At 38.3% G+C, this 20840-nt stretch overlaps 1 protein-coding gene across 1 annotated transcript; it reads left to right on the forward strand.

Moving 5' to 3' along the window:
• The first annotated feature begins 11310 nt into the window (after nucleotides 1-11310).
• Nucleotides 11311-12243, forward strand: LOC138420525 (olfactory receptor 5P80-like). Its single transcript, XM_069553761.1, has one exon. The coding sequence runs from the start codon at nucleotides 11311-11313 to the stop codon at nucleotides 12241-12243; it is 933 nt and encodes a 310-aa protein (XP_069409862.1).
• Nucleotides 12244-20840: the final 8597 nt, after the last annotated feature.

The following is a 20840-nucleotide window of genomic DNA, read 5'->3' on the forward strand; positions in this document are numbered from 1 at the left end:
TCATATTCAAAACCAGTGAAGTGAAATTGTCAGTTGCTCAGTCATGTCTGACTCTTTGCAGCCCATGGACTATAGCCCGCTAGCTCTTCTGTCCATGGAATTCTCCAGCCAAGAACTGGAGTGAGTAGCCATTTCCATCTCCAGAAGATATTCCTGACCTAGTGATCGAACCCAGGTCTCTTATGTTGTAGGCAGATTATTTACCATCTGAACCATCAGGGAAGCCCATTCAAAATCAGGTCAGTGACTAAATGTTTAATGGCCCCATAAGCCTCCTTCCCATTTTTTCTCTCTTCCCCATTCTGCTCTGGAATGAAATTGGGGCAGTAGCCAGGCCAGTGTTTTAATGTATCTGGTCTTTCCTCATGGTCACTAGGGAAAAAGATATTAGAACCGGATACTCTAGGTCATTAATTGCAGTGATTTAACACAGCTGTTGAAGTACTGCTGCAAAGAACATTGCCCCCAACCTCAGTATTCAAAGCAAGGCAGGGCTAAGGTGAGAGCATTCTCCAATTAAAACCTATGTTTTCCATCCCTCAGCATTTCTCAAGTCCATTGACTCACACCAAAGAGGAGGAAGCAGCTACAGACGTGTGTTCATGACAGACCCGGTGGCATGGTGCTAGTGGCCTCTCCTGGTCAGTTTTGACCTGGTAGCAGGTAAATCTGTAACTATTGATTCTGGTTTAAAGGGGAGAATTTCTAGACTATCTCCAGTATAGAGTATGTAAGTTTGATTTGCTAATTGAAGAAGTCCATGATCAAATGCCATATTTGATCACAACCAGCTTACCCTGACAATAAGCAATGGGACATCTATGCACATCTATCTTGAATAGTGACTTAGAGAGCTGGAGTAAGGGATAGAGGTAGAGGGTCAGCTAAACTACTGCCAAGGATCACATTTCATGTCTAGTCCCAGTTTAGATAATCAATGGATGTTTACTGAGAATTGATTTTCTGAAGGAATTTTCTTTTCATAATAAGCCAATTGTAGGGATGGAATATCTGAGGGGAAAGTCAACCAGCCCTCCTAAATTCTATCCTTGCATAAAGCAAATGACACTGTGCTCGTCACCTGGTAGAATGCCTATCAGGGAAAAGATAAGGAGAGAAACTGATGCTGTAGGTCTTACAGAGCTGAGGAGAACTGACTGTGGTCCTTTTGAGTCAGAATTTACACTATGCTGTATTGCTCAGCAAAATTGGGAAACAAAAGTTCTAAGTCTGGGAACATCAGATAGTCACCAGTGAGGTTCTAAAGAAGAGAAGAGTGTCTTTAAGGATCCGCTGGGTCATGAGTTTAATTCCAGTTTTTAGGAAGGACTTGTGTTAAAGGAAAGGGCACATGTTTTTCACGCATTCAGCTTGGGATACACTTTGAGAAGGAGCCTTCTGTAGGAGTGAAAGAATCTTGGTAATTTAACTCTTAAAGTGTCAGTGTCAAAACCACTGATACTTTGTTCAACCACAGTCAGGAACCCATATGAACCTGATGATTCTTTTGCTGAACTGTGAGTTAGTGGGTGCTCTGAATTACCATGTCTGCCCTAGGGGAGCTGATGTTCTGCTTGCATTTGGTTTGAAGTTTTATTACACATTTATATTTCCCTTGATGAAATGTTCCCATATTAATACAGTGTGGAATAAGTGAAGCAACTAAGAATGTCCACTTTTAATTTTCTCCTGGTGTGACCAAAATTTAAACAGGCCTAGAAGAAATGTTGGTGCTAGCATTTGAGTGAACAAATTCAATCTTCAGAAAAAAGAAAGGCATTTGCACTCCTCTGCAAGATGAGACTGTGCAGTGCCCTGAGAGAATGACAGCCTGCTATATAGACTAAAATGTGCAAGGAGCAAGATAAATTCCAGTCTGATTGGAGTAATCAGGATTGTCTCCAGTTTCCAGGCAAGAATGATGTCATTCAATGCTAAGAAAAACACAGAGAGGGACCTTTGATGTTCTTGATTTTCTAGAACTCAGAGAGGAGGTGCTTCAGTCTAGTGCACAGAATTTCTCCAGTTATTTTGTTTGTTCATGAATTTTTTTTTCATCTGGGGGGAAAAATAAGAAAATAGCAGAAACTGAGGAAAATCATGAGTAATCAGAGAGACTGAGATTAGATGTAAACAGATTGCTTTCAGCTCATTTTTGGTGTTAGTTCTGCAAACACAATTCTCACATTGTTAGTGTGTACAATCACCATAATGCTATATTTCCTCCTTTTAATCTCACCACAAACATTAGCAAGTCCTCTTTCTCTCATCCCCTCCGTTGAATTACACTGTAGGCATACATTCTGATAATACCATACCTTATATTTGAGCCTAATTTTAGCAACTGATTTTTGAAGAATAAAAATGTCCTGATAAAAGGGTGGCTTATGAAAGGGTACAATGGAAGGAATTCTGGTATACATTAAGGTTTGATATAATTAAGATATTAAAATATAACAGGCATGGGGTACTTTTGATGTCATACAATTTAAAGTATAATGATAAAAGGAATAAAGATGAATGAATGAATGATAAGATAATAAGACGTCGATATTTGACTGATACTCTAGCTGTGTCCTCCTTCCACAAAGACATTCAAAGATTATAAAACATCTATTGCTAGACTGAACCCTCACATCCTTTTTGTCTTGCTCACTTCAATAAGACTTTGTATTAAAAATGTACTTTATTGACCAACTGAATACCTATAACTGTAGCATTAATTAACTTATTCATGTTTTAAAGCTATTGTTATGTAGTAGATTCTATAACTGTCTCCCTTCTATTTTCTGATTTATTTTAACTTATTCACAAATGCATATAGTTGAATAAAAAGATCTTTTTGCGTCTGTCCAGGTACTTACTTATGTCCGACTTGAAATTTTTTAATTCTTTTTTTTTGCACATATTTCATGTTGCTTTTGCATTTATCATTGCACTATTATTTGTTTGGATGGTTCTCCCCCAAGTACTTAATTTGTAAAGCTTCAAACTTACTTTGTCAACATACTCTATAACACACTTTAGCTCAGGATGTGTCTCATCTAGGAGATTGTTTTGAAGCCTGTTGACCCTCGAATGAAACCTGACCAGTAGCCTTCTCAGTGGTGGGGCAAGCTACAGATTCAGACACTACTCACTAGTCATCGGCAAAGCAATTAGTAGAGATTTTAGAAATTTTATTTAAAATGCCAATTTTGTTAAATTTCAAAAAGTTAGGTAGTTTCAGTCCCCAAAGGGGAAGAAGGGGTATTTCTCTAGTATGTATATTTCTGTTTGAATACATATATATATTTAAGAATTAATGACATCCCCTGAACTCTGGGGATAAGAGTAATGAAATGCCCCCATTATCTGGGGATGCGGCATGGTTTGCAGATGTATTTACTGGGGAGGCAGAGATGGTGTCTCACCTATGAGTCCTCTGGGGCTAGTCTTCAATTTTGCAACTCAGCTTCAGTTCCAGATATAGGAGATGTGAATCCCTGGACTAATCTTCAGACTTGCATGGTCTCTAAAATTGTCTGTGAGGGAAGGCTGCTCTGCTCCCCAAGGAGTCATTAAAACCATTTACTCTGAGTTGACTAATCCAAACCCAAGTCTGGCTTCAGGAAAACAACTTTCACATCTAAAGTAAGTCATTGCTCTAATGAGCTTGAAAATATATTTGTTTATGACTGTAATATGATGTCAGCCATGATTTCAATCAGAGCCAGCTGTTAGTAGGACTGAACAACAATGATAACAAAAAATAAGAGTAGCAGGTAGTAGGTAGTAGTAGCAGTAGTAAATTAATTATAGTTTTGTGACTAAGGGTGAAAATTCTGGAACCATACTACTCAGGGTTGGAGTCCAAGCTCATCCCCTTACTAATCATATGATCTTAGGCAAATTACTTAACCTTTCTTTGCTTCTGTTTCCTCATCTGTCAAGTGGGGATTATATCAGTGCTTTTCAGTGGGTTGTTGAGAAGCTAAAACTAATTAAAATTTATTATGTACACCCGTAGCTGATTCATGTCAATGTATGGCAAAACCAAGACAGTATTGTAAAGCAAAATAAAGTAAAAGTAAAATTTAAATAAATAAATAAAAGTTTCTTGTGTTACTGTTGCTGTTTTCATGATGTTAATGGTATCTGATATTTACTGAGTACTTGCCATATGTTGGGATTCCCTGGTAGCTCAGCTGGTAAGGAATCCACTTGCAATGCAGGAGACCCTGGTTTGATTCCTGGGTTGGGAAGATCCCCTGGAGAAGAAGAAGCTACCCACTCCAGTATTCTTGGGCTTCCCTGGTGGCTCAGACAGTAAAGAATCCACCTGCAATGCAGGAGACCTGGGTTCGATCCCTGGGTTGGGAAGATCCCCTGGAGGAGGGCACGGCAACTCACTCTAGTATTCTTGCCTGAAGAATCCCTATGGACCAAGGAGCCTGGCAGGCTACAGTCCACAGGGTCGCAAAGAGTCAGACACGACAGAGACTAAGCACATGCCATGTGTTAGACACTATTCTAAGCCTTTTCCAGATATTATCTCACTTAATCTCTAACAGTTCTGCTGCTGCTGCTGCTGCTAAGTCGCTTCAGTCATGTCCCACTCTTAGTGACCCCATGGACTGCAGCCCACCATGCTCCTCCGCCCATGGGATTTTCCAGGCAAGAGTACTGGAGTGGGGTGCCATTGCCTTATTACATAGATGAGGAACATGAGTATTTAGAGTTAAGTAACTTGGCCAAGGTTACAAAGCAAGTGAGTGGCTGAGGTGGAATTTGAAACAAGTAATCTGAGCCCAGAGTTTAGATCTTTCTCCTTAACACTATTCTGATGTCATCTACATTATATTATTTTCATTTATATTATCATATTTACATATGTAATGGTGTTATTTCAATGAAAGTGTGAAAATGTTAGTTGCTCAATTATAGCCCGCCAGGGTCCTCTGTTCATGGAATTCTCCAGGCAAGAATACTAGATTGGGTAGCCATTTCCTTCTCTGGGGGATCTTCTCCACCCAGGGATTGAATCCAAGTCTCCTGTCTTGCAGACTTTTTACCGTCTGAGCCATGTTATTTCAATGAATGCCATCTAAATAAAAACTCTCATCAATTTTGTTGTTCCAGTGAGCAATACTGCTGCTCTTCTCATGCATTTCTAACTTGCAAAAATAATGCTAATATTGTATGCATATGAACCAGTGACAAATTTTCAATTGTAAGCAACAAAAATAGACTCCCTATATTTTCAGCAGATCAAGAGCCACCAGGAAGACAGTAGTATCCGGTTGAAAGCTATGCCCCAAACCCCTGCAAGGAATTGAGCAAGTGAGCACCCCTCTAGAGTTGCTGCTCAACTTTAGGACCTCGGCATGTATTGTAAGTGCAACCACTGCTGCATGCTGGACACGAAAGACACCACCCTGCTGCCCCAGAAACTGGATCTTGCTGCCTCAGCAATACTTCCAGGGTCTTACACTGCATCTTTGATGGATGTATTTATCTCTTATTTCCCAGAAGAAAGAAATGTTCCTTTGATTTACCATATTGGCTGGGAGAAGTAGATTTCAGGAGTCTCCACTTGGATCTTGCAGTGAAATAGCCTTTTTCCAGGGACTGGAAAACTAAATGGGGTGAGGGGAGATTCTGGCAGTTGTTGCACAGATGTATTTCAGTTATTTATGTATAATAAATCAGGGTGATATTGGGCCCACAATGAGATGAAAATAGGTCAAAGTTCCACTTACAACAAGATTCTAATAAGCACTCTCTGATTGGTGAACTGCAATGGAATTCTGGGGCCTAAAACATTAGTGGGTGGGCTGTCTATCCATGATTTTAAGAATGCCATGCTTAATTAGCTACCCCTGAAGTTCCCATTGAAAAGCAGAGACATTTCTTTGCCAACAAAGGTCCGTCTAGTCAAGGCTATGATTTTTTTAGTGGTCATGTATGGATGTGAGAGTTGGACTGTGAAGAAGGCTGAGCGCTGAAGAATTGATGTTTTTGAACTGTGGTGTTGGCGAAGACTCTTGAGAGTCCCTTGGACTGCAAGGAGATCCAACCAGTCTATTCTGAAGGAGATCAGCCCTGGGATTTCTTTGGAAGGAATGATGCTGAAGCTGAAGCTCCAGTACTTTGGCCACCTCATGTGAAGAGTTGACTCATTGGAAAAGACTCTGCTGCTGGGAGGGATTGGGGGCAGGAGAAGAAGGGGACGACAGAGGATGAGATGGCTGGATGGCATCACCGACTCGATGGATGTGAGTCTGGGTGAACTCCAGGAGTTGGTGATGGACAGGGAAGCCTGGCGTGCCGTGATTCATGGGGTTGCAAAGAGTTGGACACGACTTAGTGAATGAACTGAACTGAAGATCCCAGATGTTTTGGATACCAAATTATAAATAATTGCCTTATCAAAGTGGTAGCAACCACATCAATTTTGATAAGGCAATTATTTATAATATGGTATGCAAAATTTGATCTTATTTCTAATTTGATATCTCCCACCCACATCTCTGGGCTTCCCAGGTGACACTAGTGGTGAAGAATCTGTTGCTAATGCAGAAGACATAAGAGATGCAGGTTTGATCCCTGGGTCAGAAAGATCCCCTGGAAGAGGGCATGGCAACCCACTCCAGTATTCTTGCCTGGAGAATCCCCATGGACAGAGGAGCCTGGCAGGCTCCAGTCCATAAGGTTGCAAAGAGCCAGTGATGACTGAAGTGACTTAACATGAATGCACCCACATCTTTGGGCTACAGACAATAGCTGTTTCATTTCTTCTTAAAAATAACTATGTTCCTTCACCAATGAATTTCTCAGTGTCGTGGAGTAGAAGATGCTTCTCAACTCTTCTTGGAAGGTGCATACACGGGCAATGGGCTGCATATGATACACTCAGGTCACCTTTACATATCTTTCCAAACATTTGATTACTTCTGCATATACTAGGCAATTTTTTCTGGCTTCCAAATTCAGTTTACTCAGGGAATCCTTCAGTTTAGGTTCTAGTTAACCAACTAAACAAACAGAAGCATGTCCACATATTCTAGTTAACATATCTAGAATCTCTGGTGGTTGCGACTATAGTGGACCTTTGAAGAACCCAGATTTGAATTGTAGAAGTTCATTTATACACAGATTCTTTCCAGTTTTAAATACTACAATACCACATGACTTATGGTTGGTTGAATCCAGAACTGCAGAATTAAGGAACCCAACCTCATATAGGGAGGTCAACTATAAATTAAAAATGGATTTTTCTACTGCATGGAAAATCAGTGCTCCCAACCCCTGCTTTGTTTAAGGGTCAACTGTATATCATAAATCCAAATACTCTAATAGTATATTCTTCCCTCAGTTTGGTACCTTCATACCATTTCTATACACTAGTATGAAATAAATTGGGAAAATATTAAAATTCTTTGATATGTAAATCTTATATTCTCAGCTTTGATTTAATGTCTCCTGAGTATGTTGGGAGCTTTAAAAAAAAAAGAAAAAGAAACAACTAAGGATGAGGCATAAGGAGTTTTTATTTACCTCGAAAGGTAACTTCCTCAGGTGAAGTCATTAAAGTGTCCTCAAACAAGTTAGGAGCAGCCTCATCATACAGGCAAAGAGGAGTTTCTTTGGCTGGCAAACTCTCCAGGAGAGTCAGAGGTTCAGGGTAATTTGAGTCATCAAAACCTTCCAGGATATCCTCATTTCTATTATTTTCTGATCAAAGTTTAAATTCCACCTTATATATCTACAGAGATGTTGAACTCAGTTGTTGTAATATAACAACTGAATGTTTGCTCTAAGAATTACAACTTAGTCATTGATAGCTCTTGGTTTCACTCCATTATTTAGGCAAAGGATTAACAAATATGAATCTGTAATTCTCCATAAGGTTTCTAGAATGATTAGAAGAGATGATCCAACGCCACTGTAAGTGAATTTCTGAAACTCTTCATTCTGTCTAGGGTATTGTAACATCAAAAGACTTGCCTTCAGTGGGTACTTTATTTTAGGCGATCACAGGTGATATTAACTGTTTTAAACCAAGTCCCATGAGAATCCTGAGTCCCTCCTTTTCATATTAGTTTGATATTCACTGCCTAGCCACAGCCAAACCCCCCACCCCCACCACATGCACACACAAGCACTTATTTTTCCCAGAAGAATTTCTGTTTTGAGTTGAAATTACATCTCCTACACTGTATCTTTGTTTCTTCTTGCATGTTCCAATACAGTTAGAATTAGTTTAGAAATGCATCAAAAGTTTTCACTTTGAAAACTCTAATGAACAGACAAGAAGTGTTTGTAGATATTCTTGAGATGACACATATTTACATGAGCAGGTATACCTGAAATTTTCTCTGTCCTGATAGATTTCCAGTGAAATTTTCACAAACAAGTAATGTACTCAAGGGATTACATCCCCAAAGACCCTGAATCTCATAAATATAGCCTTGCTTTACAATGAGTTTTTGACATTTGTCCTTATCATTGAGGTATAATCATCTGCAGGTAATAATTTTCCTTTTCTATTGATACAATAATATTCGTTTTTCATTTTTGTATTAGAACTTAAGATTTGGGTTACTTCAAAGAAATAATCCTTTCTTAAGTCCACTTATTTATATGAGCAGTACTTTGTATTATTACATATATCATCTTATTTAACACAAGAATCATGTGAAGTATTTTTTAAGAAACAAATAAATAATGAAGGGTTGAAAACTTATATAAATTGTCTAAGATTCCATAGATAATCAGTGGTAAAGCTAGAATCTGATTCCAGGCCTATATGGCTGCAAATCTCATGGCATATCTTTAGAATGCTTTGGTCCATGCCATCGCTGACATTCAAAATAGGCTCTGATTTTCTCCATTACCTCTCCTCCACAGTTTTGGGAATAGCCTTCATTACCTTTTTTGTTCATTCAGCTGTTAAACACAACATAGTCAGATCTATCCATTATTTTTTCAAATTATCTTCTTTACTTGATCTTTGAACGTTAACTTCATTCTACTGGAGTTAAGAAAGGTTATTTTCAAGTCTCCTTATTTTCTCTTGAATCAAGAGGTCCTGCTTCCATCTCTCTTTAACTCCTGAAGCCTTTTTCCTATGTTTCTTGTACTTACAATTATCAACAAAATCTCATGTCTTCAGTATCTCTTTAGAGCATTCCATTCCCTTCACTCTTCTTTTCAATAGATATTAATGCTTTGCTAAGCTAACCCTGAGGACATTTTTTTTTTCCTCTACAGTCTTCTTAAGAGATGTACGTTTTTTCTCTTACTCTTAATTCCCCTGGGCCTGGTAGAGGATGGTATTCCTTCTCCTCCACTGCCACTTACAGACATTGTTTCTCTTTGGATTACAAACACTTATAGTTGAGTTTACATCATCAGACTCTATAACCAATCCTCCTTATCCTTCTCCACCTTTTTGCAATCACCTACTAACTAGCATTATGTTTCCTCATCCTTGGAAAGTTTTTGGCTTTGGCTTGCTCTGCCTCTCTTAGTGGTATCCCGGTCACAATTACTGATGGACAAGAATTGTGATTTTAATATCTTCATAGAGAAGATCCTTTGAACATTACGGCCCCTTAGTTTCTTGATTTCCCCTCCAAAGATCTTCTTTTTCTCCCTACTGTATCCAGTCATTCCATTGATTTACTAGACAGTGTCATTTGCCAATAACTGCAGCTTTTGATCTCATTTAAGCATCTCAAACTGTAACTATCATCATCTCCTGTCTTTCTAGCTCATTCTCTTTAGTAGAATAATGAAAGCATTTCCCTAGGGGCCTGACATTTTTTTGTTGGCTTTACCCATCTCATGTACTCATTCATCTTAAATGCTCTGCTTAAATAATGGTGGTTTCACTCTCTACCCTCAAATATCATACCTATCTCTTTTATTGCTCTCCAAAAGAAATCCTAGTTAAATTTGATTTCTTACCTAACAAACACCCCTAATAGTCCAGTTGAATACATGAGCATGTCAATTTTCTGTATCGGGGCACTGAGTACACATCTGCCTCACAGAGTTGTCATTACCTTGCAGGCATTTATTTATATGAATTACTAGATTTCAAAGTCATCCTTTTAAGAGTAAATATATTACCTATGTATTAATGTAATTGAAAAACTTTTTGAATTTATAAATGAACCAAATATACATTCTGATAGTCTATGTTCTTCTTTAGAAAGTATAGAAAATATTTGTGTTTTATCAGTGTGGTAATGAGTTAGAAGGCTCCAGGAATGAAATTTGACTTCAGCTCAGTTGTAAGAAAGACATTTAACCTAAAATTAGTTACCCAACTTCTTTAGATCTCAGTTTCTAACTTTATAAAATGAGAGAGATGGAATGGATGGGACTGCATTTTGAAGCTTAGCATTCTGTGATGGTGAGAAAGCTCTCATGCTTTTCTTGCTTTTTCATTTTTTTCTCAAACAAGTTGATAAGGGAAAGAGTTTCCTAGAAGCTGACCTAAAGGTGTGATTTTTCAGACAGGTGCTATTCACAGACAGGTACAGGGGCTAGGTACCTGTGGGAAGTAGGAAGCTGGAACCTTTTTGCTAACAGCAATAGCCCCAGGTTATGCAAAGTCTCAGGCACTTGTGGAATCTTTTGGAGTAATCTGATCAGTGTGTCTGGTTCCCTTTACCTGGTTTGACTATCATGAATCAGATAACTTGATCCTAACGTGATACTATCTCCTTTTCCAAAACTTAATCTCTCCAGGTTGATTTGATCATGGTTTGTTCTACATCCTGCCTCTGTCCAAACTTCCTGGATATTTGTTGTGCTTGAAAACTGTGATACCTGTTTAAATTCAGTTGCTCATCCTCTTTTATACAAGAAATGATACCTCACATATTTTCAACAGTTGTTCTTTTCCATGGGTCCTGGCCCATTCCAACATTTCTACTCCCTTTTATCATGTCTTTGGTTTAGAAGATATAGTTATTGGGTCGCTCATACTGTCTGGTGGACATCTCTAGGATGTGTTCATGAGAATCTATTCCTCATGGACCACCTAAACCAACTACACAATGCAAATGTGACTTGAATGTGTTAAGTTAAAAAAACAGATTTTTCTGAGTATTCCTGGCCTTATATCAATGAACATTTATATTTTCAAGTCTTATGCAAGATATCATGTGTGAAAACATTTTCCCCAAATATTTTCATGTGGGTATATATGCTGGTATTTTCTTATATAGCTATTGTAAAAGTAAGTATGCAGATTATAGTATTTTCTTCTAATATCCTCTTGTTTTCTTTCAGTGGGCACCATTCTCAGTATAGATGGGGACTGGAAACTACACAACTGTGACAGAGTTCATTATTTTGGGGTTAGCAGAGGATACTACAGTTTGTGCCATTTTATTCATTGTGTTTTTGGGAATCTATCTGGTCACCTTAATGGGTAATAGCAGCATAATCATGTTAATCAGAAGCAGCCCTCAGCTTCACACCCCAATGTACCTTTTCCTCTGCCATTTGGCCTTTGTGGACATTGGGTACTCCTCATCAGTCACACCTGTCATGCTCATGGGCTTCCTCAGGGAAGGAACTTCTATCCGTGTTGCTGGTTGTGTTGCTCAGCTCTGTTCTGTGGTCACATTTGGGACAGCTGAGTGCTTCCTGCTGGCTGCCATGGCCTATGACCGCTATGTGGCCATCTGCTTGCCCCTGCTCTACTCCACCCACATGTCCCCCAGAATCTGCATTCTCTTAGTGGGGGCTTCCTATCTAGGTGGGTGTGTGAATGCTTGGACATTTACTGGCTATTTGTTAAGCCTGTCCTTCTGTGGGTCAAATAAAGTCAATCACTTTTTCTGTGATTATTCACCACTTTTGAAACTTTCTTGTTCTCATGATTTTACTTCTGAAATAACGCCAGCCATCTCTTCTGGCTCAATTATTGTAGTCACTGTGTTTATCATTGCTCTCTCTTACATCTACATCCTTTTCTCAGTCCTGAAGATGCGTTCCACTGAGGGGCGGCACAAAGCCTTCTCCACCTGCACGTCCCACCTCACAGGAGTTACTCTGTTCTATGGGACCATCACATTCATTTATGTGATGCCCAAGTCCAGCTACTCAGCTGAACAAAACAAAGTGGTGTCTGTGTTCTACACAGTCATAATCCCCATGTTGAACCCCCTCATCTACAGTCTTAGAAACAAGGAGGTTAAAGAGGCCATGAGAAAATTAATGGCTAGAACACATTGGTAGTCTTAAAGTAATCTGACTTTTAATAATAAACATTGTGTAATGAAGACTTCTTCTGCAGATAAATAAATAATATCTTAAGTAAATTTCAGTGTATATTCATAGTATTTGAGACTCACAAATTTCATTACACTATTCCAAGAAAAAAATTCAGTGTAAAAAAAATGTGTATTCACCAAGATAGGAACATTAGCAAAAAAAAAAAAAAAAAGTTTTATTCTTACTTTACCCACCATTTTTTGCCCCTACAAGTACAAATCTTTTCAAATAAATTCTGTGCTCTTTGAATGTAGTCTTTGGAAATAACTTCTGGAAGCACCTGAACTTCCTTGAGTGGGAAATAAATAGCAGTGTTGCCATCCATAATCTTGTCATCTGACAGAGATGGTATCCGTGATGTACAGATAATCTAAGGACTGAAATCAGTGATGCTGGTAGTTGTAAAGCTTCTGCTGCTTTGTGATCTAAGCAACAGGATTCTTCCCATAATATCTCTGCAGGTGAGTCTCAGCAAGCTAACTCAGAGGATATCTGAAAGCTCCATTTAGCTTAGCTCTTCCCTTTCAGGGATCTAATCTCAAAAATATGTTCAAGAGTTTCCAGAAGAAAAACTACTGGGGGCTAATTGACATGACCTGGCTCCTTCCTAGGTCAGAAAGTAAGGTTTCTTTTTTTAAGGTTTGTTTCAATCTTGTCAAATGTATGCTGCATACTCCTATAAAGTGTGTTAAACCATTCTTTCCCTCCCAGTATTGTTGCCTCTTGTACTGAAATTCTCAGATTTCTTGCACATAATTTCATTGGAACTTCTGGATTAGCTCATAAAATGGTCTCTTTAAACCAGATGGTTTCCCTTGTAGAATTTAAAGTTATTTGTATTTTTATAGACTTCTTTGTGTTTTTTCTCCCAGTTGTTTTATTCTATGTGGATATTTTTAAATAAAAAAGGATAATATTTTTAAAGATCTCATTTTTTCTTTAATAAATATAAATACCAGACTACACTTAATACAAGTTATATCATGTGATCTTTCTATTTAGTCATAATCAATGTTTCCACTGTCCAGTACATTAAGTCCAGAGTGAGATTAGCTTCATGGTAATGCGAGACATCTCTCCTTTTTGTCCTCCCCTCTTTAAACAACTAATTAGGCATCCATACATCAACAAAGTACCTCAGTGGGTGTTGTGGGATCCAGAACCATACATCAAGGGATCCAGGAGGAATCTTGACCACCTATGCATCTAGTGATAGTGAGAAAGTCCCCAATATGGGCCTCAAAACCAGCAGGAGTCAGTGAATTTGTCTCAATTCTTCTCGGCCCCTGCCAAGGAAAACCTGGAGAGTGCAGACTTGGGCAGAAACCTATGGATCAGAGAGACTGTAGAAAGGTAGCTTTCCAGGTGAGGGATTTCTGCATGCAGCTGGAGAAAAATAATAGTAATGTGAGTTTGGATGCAGTGAAGACTACAGCTTTGCCAGTACTGCTGTTTCCCCAAGGCAACAGGGCCTGGGGAGGAACTAGCAGGCAATGTTCTCTCCTACAAAGGAAAAGGACAGCAGTGAGTGAGTGCTTGTCTTCCCTGGCATTTCAAGACACTGCTGGAGAAGTCCATCTAAAAAAGTGTTACTGAGGCAATACCTCCATGACTGGGGTGGGGAAGAAGATCAGAAAAGAAGCAGATAAGAATGTTGAAAGACACTAAAGGGATGAAGTTAAGCTGACTGTATTCAGTAATTAAGCAAGAAGTCTACAAGCCTCTGAGAGCAGGTATATACATACAATTTCAGGGGAAAAATCCCAGATATTACAGGAAATGCAAAACCATCACTGTAAAATTATAAGGCACATGAAGGCTGAAGAAAGTATGTCATCATCAAAAGAATAATAATAATCATCCAGTAACTGAACTCAATGGCACAAAATACTGAAATCTGACAAAGAATTTGAAATACCTGTCTTGGGGAAACTCAACAGCTATTAAAAAAACACAGAAAGACAATATATGAAAAAATGAGTCATTTAACAAAGAGATAGAAATTATATAAAAAAGAATCCAACAGAAATTCTGGAGCTGAAGAATTCAATAAATGAAAAATGCCATGGAAGGCATCAGGCATCTATAGTAGAGTAGACCAAATGGGAGACAGAATAAATGATCTAGCTAGTAGGAACTTTGAAAGAATCTATCCAGAGGTGAAGAAAGAAAAAAGCATGACAAAGAACAAAGAAAGATGATGTGATCTTTGGGATTCCATCAAATGTACAAATGTTAGAATAATTGCAGTTCCAAAAGGAGAGAAGAAGGAGAAGAGGAGAAAGAATGTTTATTTTAAAATATAATAGCTACAGGCCAATATCATGGATGAACATAGATGCAAAAATCCTTAACAAAATTCTAGCAAACAGAATCCAACAACATATTAAAAAGATCATACATCATGACCAAGTGGGCTTTATCCCAGGGATGCAAGGATTCTTCAATATCCACAAATCAATCAATGTAATACACCACATTAACAAATTGAAAAATAAAAACCATATGATTATCTCAATAGATGCAGAGAAAGCATTTGACAAAATTCAACATCCATTTATGATTTAAAAAAACAAACAAACCCAGAAAGCAGGAATAGAATGAACATACCTCAACATAATAAAAGCTATATATGACAAACCCACAGCAAACATCCTCAATGGTGAAAAATTGAAAGCATTTCCCCTAAAGTCAGGAATAAGACAACGGTGCCCACTCTCACCACTACTATTCAACATAGTTTTGGAAGTTTTGGCCACAGCAATCAGAACAGAAAAAGAAATAAAAAGAATCCAGATTGGAAAAGAAGAAGTAAAACTCTCACTGTTTGCAGATGACATGAACCTATACATAGAAAATCCTAAAGACTCCACCAGAAAATTACTAGAGCTAATTAATGAACATAGTAAAGTTGCAGGATATAAAATCAACACACAGAAATCCCTTGCATTCCTATACACTAACAATGAGAAAACAGAGAAATTAAGGAAACAATTCCATTCACCATTTTAATGAAAAGAATAAAATACTTAGGAATATATCTACCTAAAGAAACAAAAGACCTATATAAAGAAAACTATAAAACACTGATTAAAGAAATCAAAGAGGACACAAATAGATGGAGAAATATACCATATTCATGGATCGGAAGAATCAATACAGTGAAAATGAGTATACTACCCAAAACAATCTATGGATTCAATACAATCCCTATCAAGCTACCAACGGTATTTTTCACAGAATGAGAACAAATAATTTCACAATTCGTATGGAAATACAAAAACCCTCAAATAGCCAAAGCAATCTTGAGAAAAAAGAATGGAACTGGAGGAATCAACGTACTTGACTTCAGTCTCTACTACAAAGCCACAGTCATCAAGACAGTATGGTACTGGCACAAAGACAGAAATATAGATCAATGGAACAAAATAGAAAGCCCAGAGATAAATTCATGCACCTATGGACACCTTATCTTTGACAAAGGAGACAAGAATGTACAATGGAGAAAAGTCAATTTCTTTAAGAAGTGGTCCTGGGAAAACTGGTCAACGACTTCTAAAAAAAAAAAGAGAGAGAGAAACTAGAACACTTTCTAACACCATACACAAAAATAAACTCAAAATGGATTAAAGACCTAAATGTAAGACCAGAAACTATAAAACTCCTAGAGGAGAACATAGGCAAACACTCTCTGACATAAATCACAGCAGGATCCTCTATGGCCCACCTCTCAGAATATTGAAAATAAAAGCAATACTAAACAAATGGGATATAATTAAAATTAAAAGCTTCTGCACAACAAAAGAAACTATTAGCAAGGTGAAAAGACAGCCTTCGGAATGGGAGAAAATAATAGCAAATGAAACAATGGACAAAGAATTAATCTCAAAAATATACAAGCAACTTATGCAGCTCAATGCCAGAAAAGACCCAATCAAAAAGTGAGCCAAAGAACTAAACAGACATTTCTCCAAAGAAGATGTACAGATGGCTAACAAACACATGAAAAGATGCTCAACATCACTCATTATCAGAGAAATGCAAATCAAAACCACGAGGTACCATTTCATGCCAGTCAGAATGGCTGCTATCCAAAAGTCTACAAGCAATAAATGCTGGAGAGGGTGTGGAGAAAAGGGAACCCTCTTACATTGTTGGTGGGAATGCAAACTAGTATAGCCACTATGGAGAACAATGTGGAGATTCCTTAAGAAACTACAAATAGAACTGCCTTATGAACCAGCAATCCCACTGCTGGGCATACACACTGAGGAAACCAGAATTGAAAGAGACACGTGTACCCCAATGTTTATTGCAGCACTGTTGATAATAGCCAGGACATGGAAGCAACCTAGATGTCCATCAGCAAACGAATGGATAAGAAAGTTGTGGTATATATACACTATGGAGTATTACTCAGCCATTAAAAAGAATACATTTGAATCAGTTCTAATGAGGTAGATGAAACTGGAGCCTATTATACAGACTGAAGTAAGCCAGAAAGAAAAACACCAATACAGTATACTAACACATATATATGGAATTTAGAAAGATGGTAACAATAACCCTGTATGCAAGACAGCAAAAGAGACACAGATGTATAGAACAGTCTTTTGGACTCTGTGGGAGAGGGTGAGGGTGGGGTGGTTTGGAAGAATGGCATTGAAACATGTATATTATCATATGTGAAATGGATCGCCAGTCCACGTTCAATGCATGATACATGGTGTTTGGGGCTGGTGCACTGGGATGACCCAGAGGGATGGGATGGGGAGGGAGATGGGAGGGGGTTTCAGGATGGGGAACTCATATACACTCGTGGTGGATTCATGTCAATGTATGGCAAAACCAACACAATATTATAAAGTAATTAGCCTCCAAAAATAAATAAATAAAATAATAAATTAAAAAATATATATAATAGCTAAGAATGTGCCAAACCTGAGGAGAGATATAGATATCCAAGTTCATGAAGCTAATAGGGCACCCTATTATCTCAATGCAAAAAGACCTTGTACAAGGCATATTGCAATGAAACTGTCAAAAATCAAAGATAAAGAGAATACCAAAAGCAACCAGAGAAAAAGATCATAACCTTCAAAGGAACCTTCATTCCAGTAGATTTCTCAGCAGAAACCCTACAATCCAGGAAAGAATGGAATGATATATTCAAAGTGTTGAAAAAATCGCCAGTCAGGAATACTCCATCTACTAAAGTTATCCTTCAGAAATGGAGAGGTAATTTCCCAGACAAACAAAAGCTGAGGGAGTTCCTAACCACTACATCTGCCTTGCAAGAAATGCTGAAAGGAATTCAAGCTAAAATGAAAAAGCATCAGTTAGTGACTTGAAAACATATGAAAATATAAAACAAGCTGGTAAAGGTAAACAGTCATATTTAGAAAACTCCAAGTATAATATGACAGTGTGTCAACCACTCAACTATAGGATAAAGGCTAAAGGAAAAGATTATTAAAAATATATCTAGCATTATAATTTGTTAGTGAATACACAATATAAAAATAGGTAAAATGAAACATCAAAAATATAAAAGTAGGGAATAAATGGTGGAACTTCAGTTCAGTTCAGTTCAGTCACTCAGTTGCGTCTGACTCTTTGCAACCCCATGAATCGCAGCACACCAGGCCTCCCTGTCCATCACCAACTCCCAGAGTTCACTCAGACTCACGGCCATCGAGTCCCTGATGCCATCCAGCCATCTCACCCTCTATCGTCCCCTTCTCCTCCTGCCCCCAATCCCTCCCAGCATCAGAGTCTTTTCCAATGAGTCAACTCTTCGCATGAGGTGGCCAAAGTACTGGAGTTTCAGCTTTAGCATCATTCCTTCCAAAGAAATCCCGGTTGGATCTCCTTGAAGTCTCAAGAGTCTTCTCCAACACCACAGTTCAAAAGCATCAATTCTTCAGCACTCAGCCTTCTTCACAGTCCACCTTTCACATCCATACATGACCAAGGGAAAAACCATAGCTTTGACTAGACGGACCTTAGTAGGCAAGGTAATGTCTCTGATTTTGAATATGCTATCTAGGTTGGTCATAACTTTTCTTCCCAGGAGTAAGCGTCTTTTAATTTCAGTGATTTTGAAGCTCCCCAAAATAAAGTCTGACACTGTTTCCACTCTTTCCCCATCTATTTAAGGAGTACATCAAGGCTGTATATTGTCACCCTGCTTATTTAACTTATATGCAGAGTACATCATGAGAAACGCTGGGCTAGAAGAAGAACAAGCTGGAATCAAGATTGCCAGGAGAAATATCAATAACCTCAGATATGCAGATGACACCACCCTTATGGCAGAGAGTGAAGAGGAACTGAAAAGCCTCTTGATGAAAGTGAAAGAGGAGAGTGAAAAAGTTGGCTTAAAGCTCAACATTCAGAAAACGAAGATTATGGCATCCGGTCCCATCAATTCATGGCAAATAGATGGAGAAACAGTGGATGAATGTGAAAAGGTTATCAGCTTAAAATAGACTGTATATAAGCTCCATGATAACCTATAAAGCAGAAACTTAGAGCAAGTTAACGAAAGATAGAGAAAGGGAAAACAGAGCATGGAAAAGCACCAGTTTATACGGATAAGCAGAAACAAAGGAAAAAAGAAACAACTGAATTACAAGAGTGCCCATAAGCAATTAATAAGAGAACATTCCCAAGTCCTTACATGTTAACAATTACTCTAAATGTAAATGGGTTGAATTCATCAACGAAAGGCACAGAGTGACTAGGTGGATTAAAAAAAAATAAGAGGCAAGTACATGCCGCCTGTAAGAGACTCACTACAGATGTAACGACATGCATAGGCTCAAAGCGATGGGATGACAAAAGATATTCCATGCAAGAGGAAACCAAAAGGAAGCAGTTGTAGCTCTGCTTCTATCAGACAAAATAGATTTTAAGCCAAAAATAATAACAAGATACAAAGAAAGTCACTATATAATGATAATGCGATCAATTAGTGAAGAAGATGTAATAATTATAAGTGTATATGGAGCACCTAAATATATTCAGTTCGGTTCAGTTCAGTTCAGTTCAGTCGCTGAGTCATATCCGACTCTTTGTGACTCCATGAACTGCAGCACGTCAGGCCTCCCTGTCCATCACCAACTCCTGGAGTTTACCCAAACTCGTGTCCATCGAGTCGGTGATACCATCCAGCCATCTCATCCTCTGTTGTTCCCTTCTCCTCCTGCCCCCAATCCCTCCCAGCATCAGAGTAAATATATTAAGCAAGCGCTAACAGATCTGAAGGAAGAAACAGGCAACAATACAATACTAGGACAAGAGCAATACTCCATTTAAGCAATGGATGGATCATTCAGAGTATCAGAAAGGAAACATTGGACTTGAACCATATGTTAGATCAAGCAGACATATATAGACTAAGACATATATAGACTACTGGAGAAGGAAATGACAACCCACTCCAGTATTCTTGCCTGGAGAATCCCATGGACAGAGGAGCCTGGCAGGCTACAGTCCATGGGGTGATGAGAGTCAGATACGGCTTAGCAACTATATCATCATCATCATCATCGTCATATAGAACATACCATTCTATGGTAGCAGAATAACACTCTTCTCAAATGCAGAGTATTTTCTAGCATAGATAATTTGGTGGGAATAGTTTTATCTATCTTAGATCTATTACAGTTCCGAAGGGAGAAACAGGCTCTGGCATTGCAAGCAGATTCTCTACTGCTAAGCCTCCGAGGAAGTGCCTGTACCACCTAGTCTGCAATTAATTCTTTCCAGTGTTTTTTTTTTTTTTTCATTTCAGCTATTGTATTTTCAACTCTGATCAGTTCTTTTTATATTTTCTAGTTCTTTGTTGAAATTCACACTATGCTCCTCCGTTCTTTTCTAAGTCCAGTGATCATTTTAATGACCATTGCTTTGAACTCTTTTTTAGGTAAATTACTTATCTCCATTTCATTAGGGTTTTTTTCCCCCCCCCTTGAGGTCTTATCTCATTCCTTCCCTTGGTATCTCCAATTTTCTTCAAGAGTTCTCTAGTCTTTCCCATTCTATGTTGGGTGGTCTGAATACCAGACCTGTATGCAGGTCTCCTGTGAAACCTATATGTACCTAAAGAAGCAACAGTTAGAACCAGACATGAAACAACAGACTGGTTCAAAATAGGGAAAGGAGTACATCAAGGCTGTATATTGTCATACTGCTTATGTAACTTCTATGAACAGTACATCATGAGATATACCAGGCTGGATGAAGCTCAAGCTGGAATCAAGATTTCTGGGAGAAATATTAATAACATCAGATATGCAGATGACACCACCCTAATGGCAGAAGTGAAGACGAATTAAAGAGCCTCTTGATGAAGGTGAAAAAGGATAGTGAAAAACCTGGCTTAAAACTCAAACTTCAAAAACCTAGGATAATGGCATCTGGTCCCATCACTTCATGGCAAATAGATGGGGAAACAATGGAAACAGTGACAGACTTTATTTTCTTGGGCTCCAAAATCACTGTGGAAGGTGACTGCAGCCACGAAATTAAATTAAGATGCTGAATGCTTGGAAGAA

Source organism: Ovis canadensis, chromosome 15 (assembly GCF_042477335.2).
Source record: "Ovis canadensis isolate MfBH-ARS-UI-01 breed Bighorn chromosome 15, ARS-UI_OviCan_v2, whole genome shotgun sequence".
NCBI lineage: Eukaryota > Metazoa > Chordata > Mammalia > Artiodactyla > Bovidae > Ovis > Ovis canadensis.